Source organism: Mixophyes fleayi, chromosome 1, assembly GCF_038048845.1.
Source record: "Mixophyes fleayi isolate aMixFle1 chromosome 1, aMixFle1.hap1, whole genome shotgun sequence".
In the NCBI taxonomy this organism is placed as follows: domain Eukaryota; kingdom Metazoa; phylum Chordata; class Amphibia; order Anura; family Limnodynastidae; genus Mixophyes; species Mixophyes fleayi.
This window is the reverse complement of record NC_134402.1, coordinates 202,736,524-202,764,265: the sequence shown is the minus strand read 5'-3', so window position 1 is coordinate 202,764,265 and position 27,742 is coordinate 202,736,524. Positions and strand designations below refer to the sequence as shown.

Genomic DNA, 27,742 nt, shown 5'->3' with positions numbered 1-27,742 from the left:
TTGGATGAACGAAAGGATATTGGTTAATATTGTTTTGCCGTGCGACTGCGATCAGTATGCCATGTAACACGTGGCATACTGCGATCGCACGGTAAAATACGCACGCACACACTTGCACTACAACATTTAGTTAATTATATATATTTCATATTTATATTTATTCCATTCCACAGTGATTTATGAGCAGATAGTATTTAGTTTATTATTAGTTTATATATTAGGATTATATATACACTTTAGTGTTATTTAAGGTTCAGGTTATAGGAAATGTGTCATGTCTGGTATCATCTTAATCCCCTATTCATCAGCAGTTGTCCGGTTCATTCGCCGAAGAGATCGCACATCGCATACTCTAGTTAGTGATGTTAGGGAATAAATACTTAAAGTGATACTGACTATAAAATGCTAATAGACTAGTTGAAACTGGAGTCTTGGTGTTGAAAGTCGGAGCACAACCCCTGGAGAGATGACCCCCACCTTTGGATATTTTGGTTTGAACTGGCCTATGACCTGCAGCACTCTGGACATTCCTGATACCTGGACTAATAGAAGCAAGCCACACCATCTGCATTGTTCTCACTGTAACACTAAGTGTATATAATAACAGCTCTCACTGGCACTGGCCTCAGTTTACTCTGACCACAGTATTCTGGAGTGAAATACTGGTCGCAGGTTTGTCTTTTGGTATTGGCTGTACTGTATTATAATCATGTATTGAATTGTTACATTTTACATCTGCTAAAATAAATTACTTTGTGCTTTGGAAACAAAATACAATCGTTTATGCAATGCTTATTCGAAAACGATAAAATTACTTTAATAGCGGCTTCTAGAATCCCCCTTGCTCTATCTACACCACCAGCTCAGGTTCTAGACAGATTAACAAAAGCGGGTAATAGCGGAGGAATAACATTCTGTTACCGGTATTTCCAGGCCCTGGTCCCAGCCTCCAAGACCCAACTCCGTTGGGAGGCAGATATTGACTTAACTCTTACTCTGCAGCAGTGGGAAAACATCTTCATATACTCACATTGCATGTCCAGATGTATTATCCACACCGAAATGCATGTTAAGCTTCTTAATCGGCTTTACCTCACCCCGGATCGCCTTTACAAGATATGGCCAAGTCAATCACAATTTTGTTGGCGTCAATGTGGCCAGATAGCTGATGTCTATCATGTATTCTGGACATGCCCGGTGATCCAGACGTTCTGGGGGGAGGTCTCCGCCTTGATATTTGAGGTTTTGGAGGCTTCAATTGTTCTTGATCCGGGCTTAGCTCTCCTACACATACATCCGTCAGTGGTCCCTAAACATAACCGTTATCTATTAGGGCACATACTAATAGCTGCTAGAGCAGCGATAACTCAGAGCTTGAAGTCCTCCTCTCCCCCTTGCATTACTAGAGTTGTGACTAAAATCCAATATAGCTTTGAGATGAAGACAATTGATGTGCCCTATACGGCATCCGCCTCTGACCCAATTATTAGATGGTTTAGGTGCCATGAATATGTCACAGACGGCTCCAGTAGACTTTGTGTTGCCTCAAATCTTTCACCCTCTCCTTCTCCAGTAGCTCTCATAGAGGACCCTCAGTCTAATGAACAAGTTCTGCCTATGTGATTTTCTAGATGCTCAGGATCTATTCTGTTTCTTATTGGTGAGCTACGCGAAAGACCAATGTGTATGCCTTATTTCTGCTTTACAAAGAATTGTGTATGTTATAGGAACGCTGTTTTAATAAAGTGACTTTCCCTCACCCCTGGGTTTCTCCCTGATCCCTTTATTTGTTCCCCTCATTTGTATTTATTGCCCTTTCTTTTTTGTATACCCCATTTAATTTTGAAAAACTCAATAAAAACTTATTGAAGTAGAAAAAAAAAATGACTTGATTGCAAAGACATTCGACCAATCCAGAGATGAAAGGCACAAAAAACCAAAGAAGCTGCAAAAAAATGAAGTTAAAGTATTATTAGTATATATGACTGAATTTCCATTTCCAAAAATGTAAACTGTGTATGTACCAATGATTTCTGTCTATAATATTTCAAAGTATTGATAATTATTAAAATGTAATCAGGGAAAAAGCTTGTTATGAGAGAAATTGATGCTCAGCTTTTCAATCTATTCTATTTCATTCAAATATTGTTTTCACCACTTGCACATTGGCGTAGCGGTTAGACAATTCACCTTGCAACAGTGCAAACCTGAGTTCGAATTCTCACCAACACTCTTGTCTCTGTGGGATCAAAAAATATCCTTCCCATATTTGTGTGGATGTTTATGGTGTAAGAGTACGCTTGGTTTAATTTAGCAGAAATCATCCGTTTAATTCTCATAAATATTTTTTTTAACATATTATTACTAGCGTATTGTAAAATGTTTTGTTACAAACACTAGCAACATTGACATCGTCCACTTAACATTGCGATTTATTACAATTGTGGTTGTAATTCAAAAGAGGTTGTTTGTTTTAAAAACTACACAATGTTTACTATTACAGCTACATATAAATATTTTTAGATTTTATTACGGCTGCCGAAATGGTGTGCTAAGTGCATTCCCCATTCATTCCGGCTGCTGGAATGGTGCGCTGAATGCATTTTACATCCATACAGGCTGCCGGAATGGATGCCTAAGGTACTGGCAGACCCATTCCAGCAGACGGAATGGGGTTAAGAGTAACCATCCATTCCGGCTGCTGGAATGGGTTTGCCAGTACTTTAGGCATACATTCCGGCAGCCGGAATGGATGGGGAATGCACTCAGCGCTCCATTCCGGGAGCCGGAATGGATGGGGAATGCACTCAGTGCACCATTCCAACATACATTAAGGCAGGTAGAATGGATATCGTTGCTACACATATTCCAGAGAACATATCTGTGTAGCAGAACAAAATGCACTCTACAGGCATAGAAAACACAACAAGATTTACTCAAGACACCAAGCAGCAGAGGGCGCTATAGTAAGCTGACTCATTCTGGCGTTCCGGCAGTTCCGGGTTTAACCAAATCCCCAAATATCATCAGTACTTGTTGATACATCAACCAGTTTACATTGCAATTTATTAAAATGGTGGTTGTAATTAAAAAGAGGTTGCTTCTAAAAAAACGTACACAATGTTTTATGTTTGATATAAATCTAAAATAAATTTTCCCAAATTTTTTTTTTATGTGAAGTGTATTAAGATGTATGTTGTGCATATTTTGCTGTGAGTGTTTTAAATGAATTATGCTTTTCGAACACTTTATTGCTGTTATTTAGCTAGCTGCTTTGGATTTAAACATGACCCTGAGCTTCCTTAAGTTTCAACAATGATTTAAGATAAAATTCAGCTTAACTATCCGACATGGACGGAGGTAACGTCTACTCTTCTCAAGTCAGTAGAAATAACACCTACTCTTCCAAAACTTATTTAAGATCTCCGCTCATTCCCCACCCTTTTATCTCAAGTAAATGCAGTTGCGATATAATTTTACTTACATTTGAGAGACTCTTAGCTGACGCAATGGATAATTTCAGCTTGCGCAACGGATTGAAATGGATTTCCCTTCTTACCTCCCTTGTCAGGGCATGCGCAGTGGCGAATCGTGTATCATCGGCAGATCCGTTCCTTGATGAATCAGGCCCTATATTATTATCATTCCTAATGTACCCACATATTATGCAGCACTGTGCATTTAGGTGATACTAATACAAACACATTCCATACAATGACATGAAACAGAAGGTAAAGATGGATCTGCTCAAATGAGCTTACTATCTAAGAGGTATAGGTGAAATTGATACATATAGTAGTAGAAGAACAATAGGAGCTGCTGATGGGGGAAGTGTATGTGGCTACTGTAAAGCATAGGCATAATCAACCACCAATATGAAGCCAGATATTGGTGATTTTTGTGCAGCTTTCATATTGTGTGGTATAGTTGGACTGAGAAGAGCCAGTATAAAGCGAAGAAATTAAAGATGATCTTGTACAGATTTTGAGGTAGACAACTGCTGGCTACCATAAATGTCCTTCACTATTTATATTAAGTAAACTCTTGTGGTTTTCTGCCAGTAGCTGTGTGCCAAGTATTTTTTTTTCTTGTCAAAGCCTGGACACTTATTCTCCATGTTCACAGAAGTTGTGGTGGCAGCTGATGTTATCAAGGAGACCACAGAGATCACCAAAAGATGAACAATGACAGTTCATCGGACTGGGAGGTATTTCAGTTCAAAACAATGCTGTCCTTGGAGAAATGAGCTTCTATGTAGGTTCCCATTGCCTTAACAAACCTTTAACTGTTTTAGAACTGCTTTTAACTTATTATACGGGAAGTAGTGTACAGAGCTGATCTCTGACTTACTAGATCTTTGTGGATTACCTTTACCAACTACAGTGAATATATTGCTACATTTTGAGCCAGGATACATGCTACTGTAATTTAACTCCAGGGATAATTTATACTGTAAAATTTGGCTCTATTGAGATGGTATGTGACAATTATCTAGCACACAGACAACATTCACTGCTGTTAAGCAGCAATTTATGGCTGCTTTTTATCTCAACATATTAAATATTAATCACAGGAAAATGCTCAATATGTATAATAAGTATCCTCAGCAGATGGAAATCGCTGGGTAAACATCGTGTATACATTGATCATTAAGAAAAAACTCAGTGGTTTTCCATGACTTAAGCACTATTTTACTAATAGCTTCTTGAAAACTTAATAGGGGGGATATAAAAGTGTCATTTTTTACATTATGCAATTTGCTGTTTTAATATGCAAAATAGGATAATCTTTTTTTCTACTTATTTATGCTGTGGTGTATTTGGTAAGGCTGAATTTTTCCCAACTTTGTATTGTGCATAGTGCATGTTGCAACACCTTATTTTGTAACTTGTCTCCATTGAAATGTTTTTATGTTGTCTATAAAAAAAAAGTCCAATAGCAGCAATAAGATGCCAAACCCGTAGCTCTCTTTAAGCACAAGGATTTTATTAAACCATTAATTTTCCTTATATTAAACAGACACATATGCAGATCCTAAAATATTTGCTACGATAAAGCAAAATAAAACATTATTTTGTTTCCTGCCATTCTGTATGGTTTATCCATACCTTCTCACAATCCTTTTATAATACACATATTGACTTGTTTTTTGTTTTTGTTTTGTACAAAAATAGGATGTCATCCTTGCTGACATTCAGAGACCAATAAAGACATTACTTTCACCATCAGAAAAATATAAAAAAATTTTAAATAACATTTTTACATAAAGTTGTGCTTCCACTGTGCACAATATTCTGATCCAGCAATAGACTGTAACATATGTGTTGTGCCCAATCTCTTCCAGCACAGTTTACTTGATGTTTTCTCAGGGGTATCTGGACAAATAAAGTTCGAGGGCCACGTACACAAATATTTTGCTTATTGATACAAATGTACAGAGCAGAGCTGATTGTCAAAAGTGTAGGTCCTTCATCCCTGTTTTACATACAGAGAGGCAATATTTATGTGTATTTGAAGAAACACTCTCCATGTATCAAAGGCCATATTTATATTAAAAAGCTACTAAATGTAAAATATTATGAAAAGGCATCTTATGACATTCATATATGTTAAGGTTCCTATTATTTGACAGGTGTTAAGGTATTTCACATTCTATGTACAGTGGCACAGTGGTTAACCTGACAGCACTGGGGCTGTGGATTTCATTCTAACCCAAGGTGCTATCTGCACAAAGTTTTATGTGTTCATCTCATGTTCATGTTTGAATCGTGTGAAGAAATTGGAATAAACAGGAAACAAAGACATTTAATTGTAGGTAACTGGGCTCCTGACTAAATGTCCCTGTGTTTGTGTCAGGAACTGATGTGCCTAAATAAAGTTTTATGCAACAATATATAACAGAAATGGGCGCTAATGTATCACCAAAAAAGCTGCCTGAGGTGTACAGAAAAGGCCACCACCCTTCCAACAATTATACACACAAAAAGAATATATTAGTATACCTCACAGCGCTATATGGAGCAGGCATAGATATAGTTCACCAAACAGTGGTCACATATGGAAACTGTAACAAAACATTAAATGCACATAGAGTAGTACAGTGACCACAGCATAATCAGTAAGGCAAAAGATAACAGCGCTAAATAACACTCTGGAATAGGTGATAATGGCAAAAAATATCAGAAACCAGGGCAGAATGAATTAAAACTTTAAGTATTTAATAAATGCACATACATGTATTTGGATCCAATATAAAATAAGGAGATAATACTCCTAAAGGTGTATAAAAACCGCAATCAACTTCCACTTGAACACATAAATTGTTGGGCAGCACTAATATGCAGAACAATAGCCACAATCGTATATTTATATATGTAAATTCTGAGAGCATAAAGTAACGATATTGTCAGGCACTTGGATCAATATCCGGATTTTGGAGCCTATTCGAGTGTCCAGCGATAGATGGAAATAGTGAAAATCGATAGTACTCACGATCCACTAGTCTCTGCTCAGTTCACGGCTCTCCGGATAGGTACTTTTACAGCTGTATGCTGTTGGATATCCACAATGTCCTCCTAATAATCGTGTATAACAGCTCTCCTACAGCGTGCGGCTGTCAGCACATAGTAGTGTGTGCTGAAAAACCAGGCATGTGTTCAACCTCCAGGTGATTGACGGTAGTGTGTCACACAACAGCAGGCGATGCGTTTCGTCTCTGAATGAGACTTTCTCAAGCCAAAAGGTAAGTGTAGGATCTCAATCTTCATCCCTTTTTAATCAAAAAAAGGGGGAGGAGGTTCAAATCTCCAATTAGTAGGAGATTAGTTGCATTTGCAACACCAATTAAAAAATTAGACCTTTGGACCTTATCAATACATGGAAATAAGCATAAAAATAAATCAAATTTAGATTTAGAATCAACGGAGATAAAGGTAGTGGATATAAGAGTAGATTGACCATATATATACACACATCTAATGATAATTGTACAAAACAATGGATATCTATAGATTACCAAATTGTAAATATATAACTGTATATAGTTACTTCATCAAAGTAGAAGACCTACTAAGTATAAAAATTGGGACAAACCACAAAAATATACTAGATATATAAACCTTTTCAGTCATATCATAGATCACTAAGGTGTTAATCCTCAAAAAAATCTAAAGCTTAAAGATCCATAGTGATTCTGCTTCACATAGTTTTCTAAATCCATCTCCTCCTCTGGAGGTTTTAGTGATTAATTCTATACCGGTTAATTGTAAACCTGAAGGGTCTCGATTGTGTACCAATGAAAAATGTTTAGATACACTATGTGTGTGTAGACCTATTGTGATATTACGTCTATGTTCTCTAAAACGTGTTTTTAGAGATCTAGTTGTTCTGCCTACATATTGACGCTGGCAAGGGCATTCTAACACATATATAACAAACATGGAATCACAAGTGATATGTTGTTTGATAGGAAAAGTTTCACCAGAAACAGTTGAAATCAGAGTCTTCTTTTTATCAGTAATGGAGGTACAGGTCATACATATTTTTTTATTACATTTATAGCATCCTAATAATTTCGGTGGTAGCCAATTCAAAGTCATAGGTTTTGGTGTTTTCACTGCCTTGAATTGGCTTAAAGACAAAAGACTTTTTAAATTTCTATTCTTTCGAAAAACAATTTTTGGTTTGTCACCCAATAAGGGTTCTAATATAGCATCCTGTTTTAATAAATCGTAATTTTTCTCAATCAATTTCTTTATGTTCAATGACTTAGTATTAAATTTAGATACAAAAATCGGTGTACATCCATCCTCAAACATAGTGCTTTTTGGTTTTTTAACCTTATCGGTCTTCGATTTAAACAACATTTTTCTATCTTTTTCTAGCACAGATTTCTTTGCTTCAGACAATAATTCACAGGGATAGCCTCTCTGTATAAATTCTTGGCACATATTATCCGCCTGTACACTAAATTCTTCATCTAATGTACAATTACGTCTCAAACGATTTAGCTGACTTTTTGGTATGTTGTTGACCCAGGGTCTATGATGGGCACTCTTATAATGTAGAAAATTGTTCGTATTTACAGATTTATTATAATTTTTAGTCATTATCTTATTATTTTGTACAAAAGTGACATCAAGATAATTCATTTCTATCTCATTATATGAGTATGTGAAGGTTAGATTAAATAAATTAGTGTTCAAAAATGAAACAAACTGATGAGCTAATGTGGGACCTCCTTTCCAAATAATAAAAAGGTAATCTATATAGCGACCGTAGAACACCAGATTTGACCCATATGGGCCATTCCAAATCAAATTGTCTTCTAACTAGCCCATGTAAATGTTGGCAAAACTAGGGGCAAATCTGGTGCCCATAGCTGTCCCTAAAGTTTGTAAATAATACGCAGTGTCAAATAGAAAATAGTTGTGGGTTAGAATAAATAATATCGAGTTTAGAATAAAAGAACAGTGAGGGACAGAAATATCAGGGTTTTTCTGATGGATGTTTTTTACCGCTTCCACACCACAAAGATGGGGTATGTGTGTATATAAAGCTTGTACATCTAAGGTTAAGAAGCCCATATTATCTTCCCAAATAAAGCCATCCAATGTCTCCAAGAGAAACATGGTATCTCGAATATAAGAATGTAACGAAATAACAGAAGGCTGTAAATAATAATCAACATAGGCAGAAAGGTTAGATGTCAGAGATCCAATGCCTGAAATTATTAGCCTCCCCGGTGGCTGTGTAAGTGACTTATGTATTTTTGGTAAGAAATAAAAAACCGGGGTAATGGGATGTTCAGCAAATAAAAAATGAAATTCACCTTTTGATATTATGTTATCTTTTAAGGCTGACTGTAAATGTAATAATAATGCCTGTTTCAACTGTAGTGTGGGATCACTGTCTAATTTTGTATAGAAAGTTGATTCCCCTAATTGTCGCAGTGATTCAGTGATATAATATGAAGTATTCATTACCACAACTCCACCTCCCTTGTCTGCTTTTTTAATAGTTAATGACTTATCTTTTTCTAATTGTCTTAGGGCTATTCTCTCGCCCTTTGATACATTTTTTCATCCCTAACTCTTTTCCATTGTGCAAGTCACATAATTTTTTAAAATCATTGAGAGTTATTTTTATAAAAACATTGTATTGCCGGGCTTTTCTGATTATTAGGGAAAAATTTGGATTTGCGTTTAAATTTCGATCTTTCAGATGTCAATAGGATTCCTTGACTATTGTTGAGATCAAAAATGGGACAAAGATTAAGATCATTAGTAGCAGAATTGTTACTTTCATCCCACAGGGATTCTAACATATCGAGACTTGTCATATCTTCACTGTCAAGTACAATAGGTTTAGTGTCACTAGGCATCTTTTTTATCTTTTTTTGAGCAAAGTATCTTTTTCTACACAGGGTTCTAATAAACCTATTCAGTTCAGAAATATGTTAGGATTAGTACTGGGGGCAAAGTTAAGTGCTTTTTTTAGGAGATCAGTTTGTTCGGGGGTTAATTGTACATCAGATAGATTGTAATTTATTTTAGATTCAGTTAATTTGCATATTGTTTTTTTTCCATTTTCTTCCTCCTCTCTTACCTCGAAATCGCGGGATCTTTTTGGGGATCTTATATGAAGTTCTTGGAACCGGTTTTTGTGAGTAAACTGTTCCAAGTTGTTTTTTTGTCTTCCTAAAAAATGTTGATTATCATCATCCGCATAGTTGGATGTATCAGAATGTAATATACCCCTAGACCGAGTATTAGGCTCTTTATGTGTATAAGATGAAAAATTGCCATTGGATTTTACATGGACTTTTTGTGGTAACCTTCTATCTGTAGGGTAATTCCTATCTGATTTCATATGGGTTCTTCGCTCATGGGATAGTGATGAATATAATCTCCCTTGTCTGGAATTACTGAAATTTCTAGAACCTATGCCTCTAAAAGGATTTATATTGGTTGGTTTGTCTATAGGTTCTAATGTTGCCTAGTTCATAATGAGTTGTATCTCTCAAAATTTTTTTCTTTACGTGAGATAAGTTCTTTTTCATAGTCCTCTACTCGTGACCACAGCATGAAATACAATGAGTCTATAAGTGTCCCATGGATTTCTGCCCTTTTCCAAGTGTAACTATTCCATATGGCCAGTTAGATATAACCACGTAAAGGGGGCCCCGCAGGGAATCTGCTTACAGAATACCTCTTGGACACAGCGCATCAAATAGCATCTAGTCATAAGTGGAATCTCAATCCTCCAGAAGCACTCCAACAATGGTCATATAATGAAGAAAACAAGGCATACATGTATAATACCATTTAATATTAAAACATATATAAACACAAAGGTAGGAACTGGTGTCCTCCTATTCGCGTACCATATAGATATGTGTCATAAGCACATATAGTGAAGAGACAAGATGGATTACCCGGGTCCCAGCTTCTCCCAACACTAGGCGAAATGTCTCCAAAGATAGCAAGAGCTATCTCTTGCTTAAGCCGACGGCTTAAGCGGCAGCTCTTGCTATCTTTGGGGATATTTCGCCTCGTGTTGGGAGTGCTCCATATAGCGCTGTGAGGTATACAAATATTTTATTTTTGTGTAAATAAAGTTTTCTGTTCAATGCTGTGAGGAATGTTACCACTATGTAAATAAAAGGATAATGATAAATTATAACTGTTTTTTTTTAAATTGTTAATAGCTGTTTTACATAAAGCAACTTGAATTTTAGGTTTACTGATTGCAGCCAACAGTTTCTGGAATCAAGTAAATGTCCCAAACACTCGACTTAATATCCTTGTTGTTGTAACATTGTTGCAACAAGCATCTTCAAGCCTCAAGCTTTGTATGTCATTCATGCCTACATTCACTTAATTACCACGACATGAACAACACAAACAGCATATATAAAGAACATACATAATTGTCTGACATTCACAATTAACAACAACATTTTATTTTTAAACACTGCTAGATTTTGGTATTAAGTGCTTCCCCCCAAAATAAGCATACACTTAACTATTACTCCAGTATTTAGATTCAAGATCATACTTGAATACACAGATATTCTTTATATTGCAGTATTGTGAATAATGTAACCAATGTAGTGTCTTATTCTTGTGGAATAGACAGAACCAATGTTATAGATAAAAAGAAAACAGAGGAAAATTAAGTAAAATATGATACAGCTTAGCTGGACAGTTAATGTATGTAGTTGCTGACATGAAACCACTATTTTTCTGTACATCTTTGCTTGTTGGATGCTGTAGCAATGTAATCAATGCAACTCGAGACCACATACTTCACCTGAAACCTTTACATCTCTTCAAAGGGTTTCTCAGGGAGAGGCAGCACACTTGGCGAATGTTATACATTCAAAAGTGGTCAGTAAGAACTTCAAGTCCTATATATGGCCATTTTTAAAGAAAATTCATCATCTTATACATGCACAATTCATGTAGTTAACAACAACAAATGTATTCAGTGCCAAATGGCCTTTGCAGTGCTTTCCAAGTAGCAGGTTGATACCATATTTTTCACCCTCAATCTGTTTGTGGACTGTAATTGATCCAGTAGAACACAGAAACAATGGAAACTTCAAACAGACCAGCACGTCATTGACAACTCCCAATTTTCTTGATAAAATACAAAGGGAAGTGCTGCTTTTTTTTCACAGTTTATGCGCAAACTGGCATTTTACTAACTGGACCGCAGGTCATTGTACTGAAGCTCAGAGCTGAACACTTCCTTGTAAAGAGGAGGAAAAGCATGGGCTGTGTCCGGGTGAAGTAGACGGAAAAACTCAAGCTTGTCAAAATGGAGGTTACAGATGGTTTTCATAAGTGGGAGTTTGGAAATCATCTGCAAAAGAGAGAAAAGAAACAATTCATATTAATATCCTTTCTGATAAATCCCATTATTTTTCTATATGTATTGAATAACTTGAGAGCAAAGAAAATAATTTTTTAGCATATATGTAAACTGGTAATTGTAAAAAAAAAATATAGAAATAAATTATTATTTCTGTATTGAACAATGACAAACTTCAGATGTTGGACAGATTTTAATCGAACAATGGTTCTATTCACTTAGCAATTTAAAACTTATTTTCTGAGTAAAGAGGGCCAGTCTTACATTAAAGAGGCAAGATTTTTTTCAGGTTAGGTTGCAGTTTTTTGAGATCAGGGAAGCATCAGTAGTTCGTAATGGTAACCTAGAAGTTCACATAGGGGTTCATGTAGACTTGGATGTATAAATATTTATTTGCATAAAATACACATTTCTGTACTGCTCATATGCACAAAAATGGCACTTACATATGCAGATACGCATCTAACTTACAAATTCTTATGCTTATAAAAGACAGAACAGGGGGCAGGGAAGTGTAAGACAAGTATAATAAGGGCAATGGCTGCAGAGCAAAAGAACAAAAAATAGCTTTATCATTTTCATGAAATCGTTTTGTTTTGTTCCTCCTACGGCGATTATGTAATTTTTGCCTTTGTCAAAATGTAATCACTGAAGATTAGTGGGTTGTCCTTTCTGCTGTAGTATTCATAGTGTAGTTGCTTCTCACTTGACTCTTCCAAAGGTAATCTTACAATAACCAATGTTGGATGTGCTCTGCATGACTTCAGCATTTGCGAGGGTATCTAATTGTGCATACACAATACCTGCCCAGCTCGGACATGAAAGAACATGGTGCCTCAGGTCGCTGGTAGCCTGTAACCAGACTGGACACTGAGTTGCATCTGAAGAAGCTCTATAGGCCATGTTTCTGCATCAAGGATGAGGATGTGAATTAGCAGTTAGCTTTTTTCCTTAGGAGGCAGGGCACTATAAATATAAATGACTCTTCCTCCTCCCATTAACTACCATGCTTTGGTGTCCTAAATTAGAGGTTGGCACATGGCCTTCTGCCCTTATGCCTTGTACCACCTCTGAAGCCGTCCTACTGCACATGCAAAAGAATAAGTATGTTTTATTATTATTTTTAGAATTGTTTTATATTATCATAGGGGATTTTACAGGCCAATTTTAAGACATAAATGATGCTCCAGTTAACAGTATTGTAAGAGAAAAATTGAAACCTTGCAATTAACTAAAGGTGTGGTCAAAAAGTAATAGCAGACATATTACTTTTGCTGCAATAAACCATTTAAAACAACAATCCTGCAAATGATTATTGCAAGATACAAGTGCCCTTGTGTCCCACTCTAGATCGACCCCTAGTTAATTAAGGGAATATGCAGGGCCTGATTAACCACTAGGCTGACCAGGCTGCAGGCTGGGGCGCTGGGTCCCGGGGGGCGCGGCGCTGCGGGTATTTATTTTTTTCATTCATTTTTTTTTCATTCATTTTTTTTTTCGGGGTGGGGGAGAGAGGGTCGCCGCGGGGGGGTGGAGGGCTCGACGATCAATAGCATTGGTGGTCAGTGGTTAGCAACACACAGCCAATCACCAGGCTGCCTGTTGCTGTGCAGCAGACAGGAAGCAGGACGTCTTCACTTCCTATCTGCTGATCTGAGGAGAGGAGAGACGCTGGCACAACTACAGGTAAGTGAAGGGGGGAACTGCCCTGCACATCTATAGGGAGAGGGGGGAGTACTGCCCTGCATATCTATAGGGAGGGGGGGGAAACTGCCCTGCATATCTATAGGGAGGGGGGGAGAACTGTCCTGCATATCTATAGGGAGGGGGGGGGGGGAACTGCCTTGCATATCTATAGGGAGGGGGGGGGAACTGCCCTGCATATCTATAGGGAGGGGGGGGAACTGCCCTGCATATCTATAGGGAGGGGGGGAACTGCCCTGCATATCTATAGGGAGGGGGGGGGAACTGCCCTGCATATCTATAGGGAGGGGGGGAACTGCCCTGCATATCTATAGGGAGGGGGGGAACTGCCATGCATATCTATAGGGAGGGGGGGAACTGCCATGCATATCTATAGGGAGGGGAAAAACTGCCCTGCATATCTATAAGGAGGGGGGGAACTGCCCTGCATATCTATAGGGAAGGGGAGAACTGCCCTGCATATCTATAGGGAGGGGGAGAACTGCCCTGCATATCTATAGGAAGGGGGGGGAACTACCCTGCATATCTATAGGGAGGGGGGGGGACTACCCTGCATATCTATAGGGAGGGGGGGAACTACACTGCATATCTATAGGGAGGGGGAACTACACTGCATATCTATAGGGAGGGGGGGAACTACCCTGCTTATCTATAGGGAGGGAGAGGGGGGACTGTCATGCATATGTATAGGGAGGGAGAGAGGTTGATATGTATGAAGGAGGGCAGAGGAGGGGGGCTGATATATGTGACTGGGGGAGTTTTGATGTGATGGGGGGGGATAGCTACAGAGTGGAGGTAAGGAAAATAGCTGCAAGGGGGATGGATGCAGGGTGAGAGGTAAAGAAAATGGCTGCAGCAGGGGTTAAGGAAAATGGCTGTGGGGGGGGGTTGTGGTTAAGGAAAATGGCTGCAGGGGGTATTTAAAAAATAGAGCAGCTTTGGGGGGCAGAATCTCATGATTGTATGGTGGTCACATGGGTGGTCTCAGCAATCACTAGAATACTAAATAATAGTGAGATGGGGCTGGTAGAGGTTTGTATTTGATTGACAACAAATATTCAGATATTGCTTATATATACCTGTCCAATGGGGTACTTTTAGCTGGCCATAATGGAGTGTTTTGTTTTAACTAAAGGGCCTAATCATTCAGGGTTTGCATTATAATACATTTTTGCATTTTCAAAACAGGACGCCAACTTTCCAGAAGCCAGCGAGAGGATAACACAGTTGCAAGAGAGAAGAGCAAGAACAGGTAAGAGACAATGGCACAATCTGTCTAAATTTGAATGCTGGAGAATACACCTGAACATTCATATTCAGGAGTGTTCCTTTACACTTAAATATATTCAGAGGAGGGGGGGGAAGGGCGCTGCGGCCGTATTAGACTAGGGCGGCCAGAACCCTTAATCAGGCCCTGGGAATATGCTACAACCCCATAAATGACATGGAAGATACTCAATCTAACCACAGACTGAAAGGGCTGCACTATTTGACAAAGTTGTAACTGTAGTAGATTTATGTTATCCTGAAGCTGATTGTAGTGATCAGACAATTACAGGAACTGCATGAAAACGTCATGGTCAGTTAGTAGAAACCAGGACTAGAAAAATACTATGTTGAATCTAGTAATTTGAAAGAATGAAGAGGTTATTGCAAATATTTCAGTTCAAAAGATCTTGGGGAATAGTAATGACAATAATTGATGACAGGCAAGTATAATACATATAATGGGAGAGATCTCTCTCTCTGTGTTCAGGGTTCTAGGAGTCACATCATCACGTTAGGCACCTTGGCACAGCACTGCTGCCATGCCCCCGTCCCCACAAAATAAATTGACTTACAAAACAGGCCTTAATGGGGGCGTGGCCTGGCAGCCATCGTGGGTAGACAAGCTTCTCTGGAGCTCCTCAAACGGTCAGCCTTATCACTGCTAATTGGCCACCCTAACTGTTCGGTCTGACTGCCATATGTGAGGAGAGCGCTGCCGACCCGCCAGCCTGCTTGTGGAGACACACACATCCCCGTGAGGTCTACATCTGCCTACTGGTGCCGGAGAGGTGCTGTGACCCCCATTCCGCGGCTGCATTTGGGACATTGAGGTGGATGACCTACCTGGAGATTGGTGCCCTGCTGCAAGCCTCCCGGTATCTCAGCCTGACCCCAAAGCTAGAACCCGCATTTCTAATGACTGGTCTACTCAGGGGGGATCAGGGCGCAGAGAATCTCCGACTCGGGAAGTGCTTCCTAGTTCGACCTGAGTTCTTTCGCCTTTGGGCCAAGACCCAAGAACACATTCTTCTCCAAGAGTCGGAGGTAGCTGTGAGTCACATTCCCACAAACTCTTCTTGGCCTCTATCTCTTTACCTTAAGGGCATTACAGGAAGATCCTTTGAAACATGTGGACACCAAGATCATCTAAATAACTTCAGACCTTAGATGAGTGTCTTTAAGACTTATTTAATGATTCTGGAGACCTAGAGGAACGTCCCCAGAACATTTTATAATTCATTGAGTGGGTTCTTTAGTTGTAGTGTTGTGCGGTTGCTCGTTGTTAGATACCCCTCCTTTCCTATGTGTACTTGTATTGGATGATGCCTTTTCTTTAGGTCCAGTCTAACACACGGATGCAGTGACGACACAGACTCCAGAGGCTGATCTCTAGTGGAGGGATGACCCTGTGCTGACCCACTCTCCAGACAAGGTTCTACTTGACCTGCTTCTGCTCTCACTTGTATTATGTTTACTTTATACAATACTGCGAGGGAGAGATTTAACTTTAATGGAATATAGTTAGTTCCTAAAACGTTTGATTGTCATTTGTCTTTCCCCTCACTGAGATGTAGATCTGTTTGTTTACTTCATAAATAGGGGAGAAGTTATTTACATGTATAAATATATATATATATATATATATATATATATATATATATATATATATATATATATATATATATATATAGTCTGATATAAATCTCCCTTTTGATAACCTGGTACATGTTTTTTCTTCTTGACTAGGGAGTCTAGAAACACTGTATATTTGCCTGCTACGATATGCATATTCTGTGATTGAATCTTGATATGTGCTCATACTTATCTACTTGATTTTAGACAGGTTATTGTTTAGGTTATACATGCGGGTGGTGGTGCCAACTGGCCTAGGCCGGGCACCCCAAGTTTGATTTTGCCGGTATTTCCCCTCTCCAGCAAAAATGTTAATCCCATATTTGGGATTATTTTTGTTTCCCCACCCTCAGATGGGATATGTAACCCCCCCTCTTTTGCTCCTCCCCATACCTTATGGAACGCAGCACCTGAAAATAATTGACTTCATTAAAAGGACATGTCAACTTCGACTGAAGCCTCACATATTGCTTCCTGGTTGTAATGCTTCTAATCCCTCCCTTTAATTGATGGTTACACTTCTGTCTCAGAACTCCAGAGGGCTTAACTCCCCTGCCAAGCGGAGGCTGGCGTTAACATCATTCCATAAATCCAAAGCTGACATTAAAGCAATTCAGGAGACACACTTTGCAGCCAAAGACCCACCTGTCTTTAGGGACCGGCGTTTTCCTATATGTTACACTGCAAATGGACCCCATAAAAAATGCGGAGTTGCCATTTTACTTAGCTCGAAATGTTCCTTTAAACTTTTCACAACTGTGGAGGATAAGATGGTAGATACCTGATAATTATAGGCCAACTGAATGAGAAATGGATAACTCTGGTGTCACTTTATGCCCCTAACTCCAGACAACTTCACTTCCTGAAAAATACTTCAATCCTGATTGAAAAGGTCAAAAGGGGCAGTCTGGTGATAATGGGCGATTTCAACCTAGTAATAGAGCCTAAAATAGACAGATCTCTTAAACCAGGACCTAAATAGCCGCAATCCCCTACTACTTCGGATATGGCCCTGGGTAGGCTTTTGGCCGAATTTGGACTATATGATGTCTGGAGAACAGCTAACCCTAAAGATAGAGATTTCACTTACTTTTCCACAGTACACAATACCTACTCTAGAATTGATCTCATCCTTTCAGAAAAATGGTCTTTGCAAAACACCCATAAAACCCAGATTCTCCCTATGTCATGGTCTGATCACGCTCCCGTGACATGGACATGGAAATCTAATAGAGCACTCTTTGCGTTACAACCATGGCGGTTGCCAGAACACTTGCTACTCTCGGTTAAAGCAAAACTAGAGATAACAGATGCCATTCACTCCTTTACACAAACCAATAACCCGCTGATACTTCGGTTTTTACATACTGGTGTGTCCTTAAGGCGGTAGTTCGGGGCAGAATTATCCAACTAGCCTAGATTACATAAAGCAAACTTACACTTGCAGACAGAAATGGAAGCGAAACTTAAACTTTTAGACTCCCAGAACAAAAAAAAAAATCCCTCCAAAACACTGAATCTCGAGAGAACGCGGGTCAAAGCCGAATTGCAAAAACTACTTATGACGCGTACCCAGATGGCACTATCTAAGCTACACCAAAAATACTATGTAGCAGGAAATAGAGCGGGTGGATTGCTGGCACGTAAACTCAGGGGACTGCAGGCCCGAAATCGTATTAGAACCATCACAACTTCCAAGGGCACCAAGATTACCAACCCTAAAGCTATTGCAGACTCTTTTGCAGCCTTCTAAACAGACTTATATAATTTGCGTAATGACCCCTCTACCTATCAGCCTACAGAACACGATATTGCCACCTTTTTGGGAGGTCTCCCCCTGCCAGCTATATCCCCCTCTCTCAGGGAAGAACTGAATGCCCCTTGGTTCTTAGATTAAATAAATAGGGTCATTAAACAACTTCCTAAGTATAATGCACCTGGCCCTGATGGATATAGTAACTCATTCTTCTCCACATTCCAAGATGTTCTGTCACCTAACCTTTTTCAACTGTATGAGGCCGGGACTCATTCTGGCTCCTTCCCATCCGAGATGTTAGAATCCCATATAGTGGTCATCCCCAAACCTGGAAAGGAACCTACTGACTGCAAGAACTATCATCCCATAGCCCTTTTAAATACTGATGTAAAAATATTCACAAAACTTATTGCCAACAGGCTCCTATCATTCCGGAATTGATCCATCCAGACCAGGTGGGTTTTGTGACAGGTAGACAGGCCCCTGACCAGGTGGGTTTTGTGACAGGTAGACAGGCCCCTGACCAGGTGGGTTTTGTGACAGGTAGACAGGCCCCTGACAATTCGAGACGTATATACTTCACTTAATAGAACAATGCCATAAAAATAATGATAACATGTTATTGCTATCTCTAGATTCCGAAAAGGCGTTTGATAGGTTACACTGGTCTTATAGGACTCAGGTTCTTCATACTTTCGGATTTCCCGGTAATATACCGAACGCCATTTTACCCCTATATTCGAACCCATCAGCGCAAGTATATGGTGACGGATTTCTCTCCCTAAACTTCTCAATTACTAACGGAACCCGACAGGGCTGTCCCATGTCCCGCATTATATATTTGATGGCTATCGAACCGTTGGCGGCACGAATAAGACTTGACCAAGGGTGTACAGGACTAGAAGCGAGAGGGACATCCCATAAAGTGTGCTTATTCGCTGATGATGTACTCCTATTTGTGACTAACCCAGAGACCTCGCTGCCAATGATTCATGACCTGCTGTTTCAGTTCGGCAGGGCTTCTCTTTATAAACTAATTACCTCAAAGACAGAAGTACTCCCTATAAATGTTCCAGCGGCCACATTTAAAGATAAATTTACTTACTCTTGGAAAACTACTGGACTTGCTTATCTTGGGATTCAAATAACTCCTCATCTAGATTTAGTTATAGAACATAACTTTTTCTCTACTTCACCAACAATTATTGAAGCTTACAGGGCCGTAGATGTGCTACGAGGTCTCTTGGTTAGGCAGGATCTCAGCGTTCAAAATGATGCTTCTCCCTAAATTAATGTACCTATTCCATATGCTCCCGTTTTTCCTTCCCCCAGGGTTGCCAGCCAAATTGACCTCCCTGATGAAAACATATGTCTGGAAGTCCAAACCCCCACGTATTGCTATGCAGCGTATGGCTAGAGGGAAATGACAAGGGGAACTGCCCCTCCCTCATTTGACAAAATATCATGAGGCTTGTATTGTGTCCCAGGTTCGAGACTGGTACCTTACAAGGGGGGTGAAACCTTGGGTAGACTTGGAAATAGCATGTAACTCAGAATTCCCCCTGTCGGATCTTCTATGGGTACCTGGTCAGTGGAGACCTCCTGTGGAGACCTTGCCGGCCCTTACTAGAGATGACCTTGACTGTGCCAAGATACTGAGGGGCTGATATGTCCCATGACGGGTGTGTCACTACAGGTGGTCGCCAGACAAATAGCAGATTTGAACCTTTCTGGATGGATCAGGAGGGGTATTCAGACTTTAGGACACTTGCTGGACTCAGGCGAGCTTTTCTCCTACTCACATCTCAGTGCCCTATACTCGTTGCCCAAAGGTGACTTCTATAAACACTTCCAAATCAGGCATCTATTATCTTCCCCGCCGTTGAGAAAACTGGGGATAGGACCTCCCCATGCCAGGTATTACTTCCCGTTAACCAAAGGTAGTAGTAGAGCCAGCATTACCCTCTGGTATAATACCTTACTGAGCCTCAATACTTCATCTAAGTCTAAACCTCAGATCCAATTGAAGCAGACCTCCAGTTAGAATTGTCAGAGGAAGACTGGGAACATATTTTTACCAACTCCTTTAAAATGTCTAAGTGCCTTAACCACACAGAGATGTTGGTAAAACTATTGAACAGAATGTATGCCACCCTAGACAAACTTCATAAAATCTGGCCTTCCATATCCCCACTATGTTGGCGCAATTGTTCTGAATGGGGTGACATTTTTCATATATTCTGGACATGCTCAACGATATGTCCTCTATGGAACAAGGTTTTTCAATTTATAAGCTCAGTCCTTGGTCATTCGATCCTCCCCACACCAGAATTGGCTCTATTACAACACTATCCCCCTAATCTCCCACATTGGGATAGATATGTGACAGGTCAGGTATTGAAAGCAACCAGAGCAGCTATTGCTCAGACGTGGAAGCAACCTCTCCCCCCACCCCTGGCCAAAGTGATCTCTAAAATCAACTTCAATTTTGAAATGGAAACCCTAGGTGTTCCATACTCTACATCAACATCGTCCCCGCTGATTAAGTGGAGAGCCTGGCACAACTATGTTACCGATGGGGAGGGAGCCCCGTCACATTCCCTACCCTCGCCCACCAACGATGCTGGTGAATGAGCTTTTGTTTGTTTGTATGTAGTATATTAGCCAAGACTACTATATACGGCGAATAGTCAGATAGAATTGGTTTTGATTCTGTATGCTTTCAGGAGCGTTGTGTTCCATCCCCCTTTATGTACCCTTCCCCTTTTTTTTCTTCTGTACCCCTTTTGAAAAACTTATAGAAATCAATAAAAATTTTACTAACAAAAAAAACAGGCCTTAATTGGGTTTTGCAACTTTTCTTGGGGAATTATTTTCTTTGGAGGAAATGTGTATTCTGCAATTGTTGTAAGAAGGCACCCATACTAATCTCATGTTAATTAGACCTTTTGATGTGATCGTCCAATACTCCTGAAGGGATAGGAAGTGGTAATTAGACTTGATGTCAGATGTCCTCTGTGTCCAAAATAAGAAGCAGGAAATCACAGTAAGTTTTTAGGATATCACAGATAAGCGTTAAATATTGTTAGCTTTGCATTGCATGTAAATCCATGTTTGAGTAAACAAATTGCATCCTGATTCTAAAAATAGCCTGTGTCTAAAACTGTATAAAAAGAGACCCCTTGTGCACTGAAATGTATCATTGTGATGTTTCATCTGACCTGACCACTGATACCTTTAATCAGTGGAACTGTCCTTGTCAGGACACTTGAGCGAAATAAACATCACTCTCTGCTTCAAGACCCTGCTTGACAACTTCTTCAATATTGCTGTAATCCTGTGACCTACAGATTAGACCCTAAATCTAATCCGTCCTCCAGCTATTCTGAAGTTTGGACCCAGCTCCTAGTACCACCGCTCTGCCTGCTACCCAGAAGCTCTGGCTCCATTGATAGGCCAGGGGGGATCTATCTACAGCACCCTGATCCATAGTAAGCTGTCAGGGGTACCAGCCCAAGTGTACCAGCATGGGAGTACACTAGCAGCAACAGTTACCCAGAAGGAACGTGGTTCTGGATGCCATAAAGGAGTGCAGTGGTGGCAGCAGGCTCCACTTACTGCGACAGGAGGGGCGTACTCAGGGCCGGACTGGCCATCTGGCACTTCTGGCAAATGCCAGAAGGGCCGATGGTCAGATGGGCTGGTCAGATCTGTCAGTGCACTGCACGGTGTGTGCACTGGCACTTCCTGGACACATGTGCCACGCGCGGCACATTTGACCAGTACAGGTCCTGGAAGGCAGCAGACGAAAAGTGGAGAGAAGCAGACAGACAAGACGCTAAGAAGGGATGTACAAAAAATGGGGGGGTAGAGAGAAAAGGTGCCAGACAGACAGAAAATGGGGGGGGGGGGGGGGAGAGAACAGGTGCCAGACAGACAGAAAACGGGGGAGAAGAGAAAGATTGCCACACAGGAAACGGGGGGGGGGGAATAATATTGCCCACTACTGTGTAGCATATTATCAACTGGGGGCACTATTGGGGCATAATATCAACTGGGGGCACTATTGGGGCATAATATCAACTGAAGGCACTACTGGGGCATAATATCAACTGAAGGCACTACTGTGTGGTAAAATATGATTTTGGGGCACTACCGTGTGGTAAAATATGATTTTGGGGCACTACCGTGTGGTAAAATATGATTTTGGGGCACTACTGTGTGGTAAAATATGATTTTGGGGCACTACCGTGTGGTAAAATATGATTTTGGGGCACTACCGTGTGGTAAAATATGATTGTGGGGCAGTACCGTGTGGTAAAATATGATTGTGGGGCAGTACCGTGTGGTAAAATATGATTTTGGGGCACTACTGTGTGGCTAAATATGATTTTGGGGCACTACTGTGTGGCTAAATATGATTTTGGGGCACTACTGTGTGGTAAAATATGATTTAGGGCACTACTGTGTTGTAAAATATGATTTAGGGCACTACTGTGTGGTAAAATATGATTTTGGGGCACTACTGTGTGGTAAAATATGATTTAGGGCACTACTGTGTGGTAAAATATGATTTTGGGGCACTACTGTGTGGCATAATATCAATTGGGGGCATGTACTCAGGCATGAGGGAAGGAGAAGAATGTTAATATAATGTGGGAGGCAGGCTATTAATTTAATGGTGGAGTTTAGGTGGGGGCTAATTATTTAATTTGTGCTATTTTATTTGTGGGGTGATGTGGGTTAATTTTATATTAGCGGCTAGCAATTTAAGATAGGGTGATTGGACCTTTCAATTAATAGTCCCCAAACCACCCCAGCATTAAATTAAAGTGGGGCTGTTTGGGAAAAAAATATGAATTTAATGGCAGTGATGGATCCGGGAAATAGCATTTATGTTTAATAAATAAACCTATTTCCATCCCTCCAAACAATCCCAGCCATAAATGAAATAGCATTTACGTTTAATAAATATACCTATTTCATTTATGGCTGGGATTGTTCGGAGGGAGGGAAATATGTTTATTTATCAGCAGCAGCAGCTATTTATATTAAATGTAAATACTAGTATTTTAATGTTGGGACTGGATGGAGGCCTAATTATAAAACATGGGTTGTATTGATTAAACACCAGGGCTGGTTGGAGTTTTCTAAATTACATGTACCCATTTTTTTCCAAATAGGGCCTCCAACATTCCAGTATCCAGACAAGCAGCAACTGAACTAGAGACACCAGGAGCCATAGGTGGTGAAAGTAACAAGACAGGTAGGAGAGAGCAGGACAGTCTGCCAACTGTCCTCAATCTGGTGGGGAAGTCCCGCATTTTGGTGCCTGTCTCGTTTAGTGAAATTTGATCCGACTACAAGGACAGTTGGGAGGTATGTCCCACTTCACACTGTACTGCTTGTGAAGGCAGAGCTGTGTGCAACTAACAGTATTGCACACAGTATTACCAGTGTATTTGTCTAACATTTGTCTAAAATGATAGCCATGTTACATAATAGGGGCTCCCTGTCTTAAACACCCTAGGCTCCCCAAGTGTTAATCCAGCTCTGGTTAGAAGGAGGTAGCGGATTGCTGCTCCAAGTCTCTGGATAGGACACAGCCTGCAGAGCAAGCCGAGGAGCTCTAGGTCTCACAAGATTTGGTAATCTTATGAGACTAAGAGCTTCCCTGCTCACTCTACAGGAAGTTCCCACCCTGATGGATGTCTGCAGCACCAGAAGCATAGATAAGTACAGTGGGCTGGGGGTGTCATAATGTGCCTCGGGGGATAGCGTGATAAATGTAATGTTTTATTTTAATGTATCATTGCCCCATGTGGCCACACCCACAACACAATGTGGTCACGCCTTTTTCGGTGCTGCCGCGCAGGCCCACCTCGGTTTCTTTCCTGCTGGAACTAAGGTGGGCCTGTGGACTATAAATGCCAGGGCTGATTTTTAGTCCCAGTCCGGCCCTGGGCGTACTCGGAATAACAAAAGGGGATGGTGGCAAAGTAAGTCCACCCGGTTCCCAGCAACAACAGATGGTGGCATACGTGGTCCATTCTGTCATTTTCTAAACATTTTTTTCTTAAGATTTATAATGATGAAAAACTTTCGGAGCACTGTGGCACAAAAATGACTCAGTGGCCTAGCTACTAAATCTGAAAATTATCAAGCTTGTTCCTTCAATATATCTGAGGCAATAGATATGTTAGTCATTGGCAATCATATGTTATATCGATGTATCTGCGTATCCAGAAATGCCTGTATTTTCTCTCTACCTATTTCACTATTTTTTGCAGTTTTGCATAAAAATGAAGATGAATCTCAAATTTTTTGTTCATTCTAATAATTAAAATAAAAAAATACAGATTCATATTTTTGTATTATTATTGAGAAAATGGGTCTGTGCGGGTTCACCTTCAGGGGCGATTCCCCTTTGCAAAAGGTTTTCAATACTGTACCAATTCAAGGCTGGTAGAAATCAGGAATGAGATAAAACAAACAAAAAAAAAAGCAACATGCTCTTTCCCAGGTTCAATATCAGCCCCAGCACTAGACTGCTTGAGCTGGTTTCCACTTTAACAAAGAGACCTAAAGCATCTTACTATATGAAAATTAGCCCCAGGCTGGTAAGCAGAGGTCAGGCGCCTATGATGGGGGCAAGAGGGTGTAAAAAACAGTGTGTTACCCCTCCAATAGTGCGCTAAAAAGTGCTGGGACTCTTCCCACATGGGCTGTAGTAGTCAGGTGTCCCTAAGACCCCTGACCATTATATTAAGAATACACATACATTACTTTCAAATAAAGTTTGAGTGAATGACACCCTTATTCACCATTTTGTTTATATGAAATAAATCTTATTTTCTTCTTTCAATATGTGTCATAGTCCAAAAGACAAACACAATCTTATTTTCATCTATATTTTAGCTTGATCATCTGTCATTGTTCAAATGAGAAATAAAAAGCAATCTGGAAAATCCTCACAAAAAGAAAATCCACTCACTCAAGACAAACCATGCTTGTGGTCACCCTGTTATAGTGGAAACTAGACCAGTGCTAGAGCTGCTTGAGGATTTGGGGGGGGGGGGGAGGGATGATGCCCAGAAATGGGACCATTTTCAAGTTTTAGTATTGGCCCACAACCCCCCACCCACCCCCATTACATCTTAATGACATAGAAGTGGATACCAGCACATGGCTAATGCCAAAATCTTGTAAAAGTAAACAAACAAAGTTTAATTTTTACTTTTCATGTCAAGGATAACAGTAATCAATACACTAAGTGGCAAGTAATATCTGAACATGGATAAAGCATGGTGCAACAGTAACAGTGCTATGGGTAGGTTTCCACCTCTTAATCTGTACATTCAGTATCCTGTGTTTATGTCTCTCAGTCACCCGACTTCATATTACAAATTATCCGCATTATTGTTAACTCTCACTTGTGTATATAATCCTCCTTTCTCTGAGGCCATCTCAATACCCAGTCTCTGTTTTCTCACTCTCCCCTACCAATGCATTCCTTTTGAAACTTTGGGTCACCACTTTGATTGAGGGCTGGACAAAGTAGTGACTTGAGTTGTCCCCCCCACAATTTCTTGCAACTCTGAGCTGTTTGCATTGGGACTTTCAAGAACACAGGACTATTAACAATCGATGGAATTCTAAACTATTTCAATGAAGTTCTGATTGAGCTATTGTGAGAGGAGAGTGCTAGTTGGGCCACGCAAAGTTATGAAATATAAATCTTTACATACATAAAAGTGCCAATTTTAATAAAGACAGTACCAATGTTCCCTCACTCATGTTTTTTGCATTCTATAAAAAAGACTAAACTTGGCAGTATTTTAGGGCAAAAAGAGAAACGTTTATTTATTGGAAAGAGGTGGTACTAAACATATTGGACTTTGATGTGAAATTAATGTGATGTACCTTCTAAGGACTTTCTGATTGTCCACACATCCATGCACACTTTTAGTTTGTGGAAGCTACTTGTGATGGGGGGAGGTGAGGAATGTGTTGGTCATTGAGGTGCAATTGTGCAAAACAAAGAGTGCAGTGCACATTCCGTGCGCTTTGTCAATGAGCTCCTTAATCTTTGCCAAACACAAAAATAATTTCTCTTTGTAATCATACATCAGTGTTGTCTTTACCACACTCAATTTGTTTATGCTGTATGGGGAAAAATTCATGTGTTTATTCTTACCAAATGAAAAACAGTTCTCACAGATAAAGTGGAAGTTTCATAGTCTCCAGAGGAAAGTTGTTTTTAATTTATGAAGAGTACAGAATCCCAACTAGTATGCTGTTTTGAGTTTCCTGATATCAGGACATCCATATATAAATATATTTTCCTCTTCAATACTTCATGGCACCCATTACAATGGGTAAAATCACTTTCCAGTTAATATAGACATTGGTTGTAAAATGCCCACCGAATGGTATATAAGGCAGCTCCTCTTTTTTCTCTTTGTTTTTTCCCTTCTCTAGTAATAGATAGGTCAGGTACTGTTTTATTGTTTTTCTGTCTTAGCGATGGTGTAAGACATGGACTGGGCTTACTACCCAGGGAACACCGGTCTGCTACCTCCAGGATTAGATCAAGTATAGAAAATTCAAAATTGCAGCTGATTTCCGGACTGCAGCGGTTTAAGCATACACGTGCATCGCATCCCAGTTCAGAGGGCACCAAGATAGAGACCAGACTATGGCAGCCTTTCTTTTGCCACAGTTGTTTGATGTGTAACAACTGGAGTCAAACCCCCAAACAGCCTCATCTTGTACAGTCATGGGCAAAAGTTTTGAGAATGACACAAATATCATTTTTCACAAAGTCTGCTGCCTCAGTTTTTATGATGGCAATTTGCATATACTCCATAATGTGATGAAGAGTGATCAGATCAATTGCAATTCATTTCAAAGTCTCTCCTTGCCATGACATTTCCACTGCAGCATTTCAGCCCTGCCACAAAAGGACCAGCTGACATCAGGTCAGTGATTCTCTCGTTAACACAGGTGAGTGTGTTGACGAGGACAGGGCTGGAGATCACTCTGTCATGCTGATTGAGCTAGACTAACAAACTGGAAGCTTTAAAAGGAGGGTGGTGCTTGAATTCCTAGTTATTCCTCTGTTAACCTTGGTTGTCTGCAAGGAAACACGTGCAGTCATCATTGCTTTGCACAAAAAGTACTTCACAGGGAAGGATATTGCTGCAAGTAAGATTGAACCTAAATTAACCATTTATTGGATCATCAAAAACTTTAAGGAAAGAGGTTCAATAGTTGTGAACAAGGCTTCAGGACGCACAAGAACGTAAAGCAAGCGACAGGACCGTCTCTTAAAGTTGATTCAGCTGTGGGATCAGGGCACCACCAGTGCAGAGCTTCATCAGGAATGGAAGCAGGCAGATGTGAGTGCATCTTCACGCACAGTGAGGCAAAGTCTTTTTAAGGATAGCCTGGTGTCAAGAAGGCCAGCAAAGAAGCCACTTCTCTCCAGGAAAAACATCAGGG

At 40.1% G+C, this 27,742-nt stretch overlaps 1 protein-coding gene across 5 annotated transcripts in view; it reads right to left on the bottom strand.

Annotated features, from left to right (window-relative positions):
• Positions 1 to 5,244: 5,244 nt before the first annotated feature.
• LOC142148299 (nuclear receptor ROR-beta-like) overlaps positions 5,245 to 27,742 on the bottom strand; it is a 140,039-nt gene continuing 117,541 nt past the window's right edge. For all 5 annotated transcript variants that reach the window (XM_075204774.1, XM_075204775.1, XM_075204778.1 and 2 more), the window contains one exon: positions 5,245 to 11,868. In XM_075204774.1, the coding sequence (XP_075060875.1) occupies positions 11,707 to 11,868 (162 nt within the window). In that variant the 3' untranslated portion in view covers positions 5,245 to 11,706. The remainder of the gene's footprint in view (positions 11,869 to 27,742) is intronic.